Below are 3,959 nucleotides of genomic sequence, written 5' to 3'. Positions count from 1 at the left end.
GTTTTGAATTATGTTTTTCTAATTCAGTTAGATTTAGTTCATTCTGACTTTTTTCCCCTAATTCAGTTAGTTAATTTTGACTTGTTTTTTCTCTCTAATTCAGTTAGTTTTAGCTAGTTTTTAGAGCGGGTTTGTTTATATTTATTTTTTTATTTTTGTGACAGCGCTTAGTTTTAGTTTAGTTTTTTATTTGTTTTAGTGTTAGTTTAAGTTTTTTCGGCCCTTTTCAATGCTGATAATAATAATTGAAAAAGGGGCCCCGAGTACGTATTGTGCTAAAAAGATTTAATTTAAAAAAAAAGAATAGTCAATTAAACATTAAGCTTATTATTTATATATAATATTATATATAAATCAGTTGACAAAAACTAAGGGCATTTTCAGTTGGTTTTAGTTCTTTTGTAAACACAATACAGTTTCAGTTTAGTTATCGTTTTTCTTTTCCTTTTCTAGTTTTTACTAGAACACAAATGTTTATTTATTTTATTTTTAGTTTTTTTCGTTAAGTTAGTTAACTATAATAACCTTGTGTTCCGCGCTAGGCCTCCATCTTCTTCCTCAACATGTTCGTCTCGGCCTTCCTGCTGGCGGCCATCTCCATAGACCGCTGCCTCCTGGTGGCCAGGCCGGTGTGGTGTCAGAACCGCCGGTCCGTGGCGGCCGCCTGGAAGGTGTGCGCGCTGGGCTGGCTGTGGGCCGTCGCCAACACCTTCCCTTACCTGCTGTTCCGGGGCGTCACCACCAGGCGGGACGGGAGGAACCTGTGTTACCACAACTTCGCCTATCTCTCCTCCGCGGCCACGCTCAAGAGGGACTGCGAGGTGCGGCACACGGCCACGGCCATCTCCAAGATGTTCCTAGCCTTCCTGATGCCCCTGGTGGTGATCGCGGGAAGCTACGTCCTGTTCGTCCTCGGCCTGAGAAGGAGGGCGAGGAAGAGAACGCAGACTAGCTCCCCCTGCAGGCTGCCCGACACGCCGTTCGTAGCGAAAACCGAAAAAACGACTATTAACGCCTTGCTGAAACCTCCAGCCCTCCCCGCCCCCGCCCGGCGTGCTCTGTCCTCGACGTCGAATTCCCCGTCGTTCCCCGCCTCCTCCTCCGCGTCGGCATACAACCAGACCGGCCAGCAGCAGCTCTCTCAAAGCTTCACCAAAATGGTGACGTCCGTGATCGCGGCGTTCGTGCTCTGCTGGGCTCCCTACCACATCTTCTGCCTCATCGAGGCGGCGGCCTCGGTGGCCGCGAGCGCCGACGACCGGCGCCGGAAGCTGTACCTGGTGGAGGTGGGGCTGCCCATCGCCTCCACGCTGGCCTTCCTCAACTCGGTCCTGAACCCCGTCCTGTACGCGTTCTGCTGCCCGCACTTCTGCGTGAAGATACGCCAGAGCCTCGGCGCCGTGTTCGAAGGACTGTTGGAGGAGGGAGAAGGAGGAGGAATAGGGAGGAAGTTATCCGTCCCGGGGATCGGGAGGAAACTGGACAAAGGGAGAGCCGCCGCCGGCAGTCGAGAGGTGAGCTCGGCCTCTCAAGGCTGTCCTGGCGGGTCACCCCGACCGCCCGCTCGCAATCCTTCCACGTTGTCTACCCAACATCCTCAACGCTGTCTCAAAGCCAGGGAGATGGAGATGGTAGAGCGAACGGAAATGAACGGGGAAGAAGGGACAACCTGATGAGTAAAGCCTTGCAGAGCCGTGAGGACCATATTAGGGCAGGAGTCTTATTTCCTGTTTCTGTCGGTATGTAGAGTGAGGCAGCTTGATGTACAAGTACACCCACTGGACAGACATGTCGCAGGGACTTACCCCCAAGCCAACCCTTGATGCTGAGTGCCAAGCGGGGAGGCATCAGGTCCCATTTTTCGTTATGACTCGCCTGGAGATTGAGCTGGACAACTGGATACCTGGTGGTTATATAGGACGCATATCACATGGGCTCAAATAACTGAGTCCCCAGCAGTGGTAAAAAATGTTAAGCCCCAACTCAGGAAATCTGGGTTCGAATCCGGGGTAGAGCAGGAAAGTTACGTAATGAAACAAAAGTGGAAGTTTAACTTGGATTAAATTGAATACATGCACAGAGCTTTTAAAATCATGTTGAGTAAAAGTATCACTTTCCCCCAATTGTGGGGCTAGTCATTAGCATTTTATAAGATCTTTTTCTGCCTTTTATTGATACGTTTACAGTAGACTGACAGGAAATGGAGAGCGAGACACGCACGCACGCACGCACGCACACACGCACGCACGCATGCATGCATGCACACAGTGGAGAGTTGGTCTACTCTAAGACTTACGGCGGCATCGGGAGTAGGGACCTATACGCTGCCTCATGGACAGTGGTGTAAAGTAACTAAGTACATTTACTTAAAATACTGTACTTACAGTAAGTACAACTTTGAGGTACTTTTACTTTATTTCTACTTTTACTTTTACTCCACTAACACCTCAGAGGCAAATATTATAATTTTACTCCACGTACAATTATTTGACAACTTTAGTTACTAGTTGCGTTGTATGCATTTCTGACCATTTGAAAATAGCCGATCTACAAGCATCGCGCCGCGTTGCAAGTCAATCTAGCCGATCTACAAGCATCGCGCCGCGTTGCAAGTCAATCTAGCCGATCTACAAGCATCGCGCCGCGTTGCAAGTCAATCTAGCCGATCTACAAGCATCGCGCCGCGTTGCAAGTCAATCTAGCCGATCTACAAGCATCGCGCCGCGTTGCAAGTCAATCTAGCCGATCTACAAGCATCGCATCGCGCCGCGTTGCAAGTCAATTTAGAATTCTGGACTTTTACTTCTAACAGAGTACTTCTACTTTGCAGTATTGATACTTTTACTTAAGTCAAATATGTGAGTATAGTAGTTTTTTTCCACCACTAGTCTTATGCCCCTTGAAAGTACAGTACTGAATAATATGATGTGAATATGATGTAAACCAGGGGTTCTCAACGTTTTTGGCCGGGGACCCCCGGAAATGCTTTGGCAATGTCTCGGGACCCCCGCCCCGCCCCCTCCCGACCCCCAATATAAATTGACTGCTACAATAACCTGAAACCATTTTGGGGCGGGAACCCCTTTTGGTGTTTTAAGCATTGTTATAATTTAGCTATTGAAAAATAGCAGATCTACAAGCTCATAGCGCGCCACCGAGTGGCGCGCTACGAGCTTGTAGGTCTGCTATTTTTGAAAAATCGTGAAAATAAAAATTTTAAAAAAATCTTTTTTGTTTTGTTTTTGGAAAATAATTTGGGAACCCCCTAAAATAATTTGGCGACCCCCCGAGGGGTCGCGACCCACGGGTTGAGAACCCCTGATGTAAGCCATTATGGTTTCCACTAATCGTGTAATTGGTTTGTGTGTGTGTGATGATGGTGATGATTTGTCCTATGGGTGACTGATATGTGTTTAAGTGTAGTCAAATTATTTATCCGAAGCCTTCAGTGACTCCAGATGTTGTCCTGATGGGGCTGTAGCTATCCATGTGTTAATATGATGTGTTTTTTAACTGTAGCCAATACATTGTATATACATTTAATATGTTTATCTTGTAATAAAAGGGAGAAATATGTTATGCCAACTTTGCTGCCTTGTACTGTTTAAATCCTTCTAAGTTTTCACTTCAGGCAAGCAAATTCTATACTGTAGTGGTTCCCAAACCTTTTCATGTCAAGGACCCCCAAATCGACATGTATTAGCCCGTGGACCCCCATTAGAACATAGCCTATATTCCAGAGACCGGTGATTCTCAACCCGTTTAATTTCAAGGACCCCCAGTTTGACATGCATATTAGTCTACAGACCCCCATTTAATGGCATTGACCCCAATTTATATTGTAAAATCAAAAATGTACATACCCATAATGGTCCATTTGGTTCCTATAACTATACCATTTAGCTGGGGACCCCCTGGAACTCCCTGAAGTACCCCTGGGGGGGACCCCCTGGAACTCC

At 46.8% G+C, this 3,959-nt stretch overlaps 1 protein-coding gene across 1 annotated transcript in view; it reads left to right on the top strand.

Moving 5' to 3' along the window:
- The window catches only part of LOC306922172 (prostaglandin D2 receptor 2), a gene marked incomplete at its 3' end in the record, with an annotated part of 10,646 nt that extends 8,973 nt beyond the window's left edge, over positions 1 to 1,673 (top strand). The window contains exon 3 of the mRNA XM_079499568.1: positions 543 to 1,673. Coding sequence (XP_079355694.1) covers positions 543 to 1,673 — 1,131 coding nt within the window. The remainder of the gene's footprint in view (positions 1 to 542) is intronic.
- Between the last annotated feature and the right edge of the window lie 2,286 nt (positions 1,674 to 3,959).

Source organism: Electrona antarctica (genome assembly GCF_951216825.1).
Source record: "Electrona antarctica genome assembly, chromosome: 4".
Taxonomy (NCBI): domain Eukaryota; kingdom Metazoa; phylum Chordata; class Actinopteri; order Myctophiformes; family Myctophidae; genus Electrona; species Electrona antarctica.
Note: the sequence above shows the minus strand (reverse complement) of the source record. Positions and strands in the feature narration are given on the sequence as shown.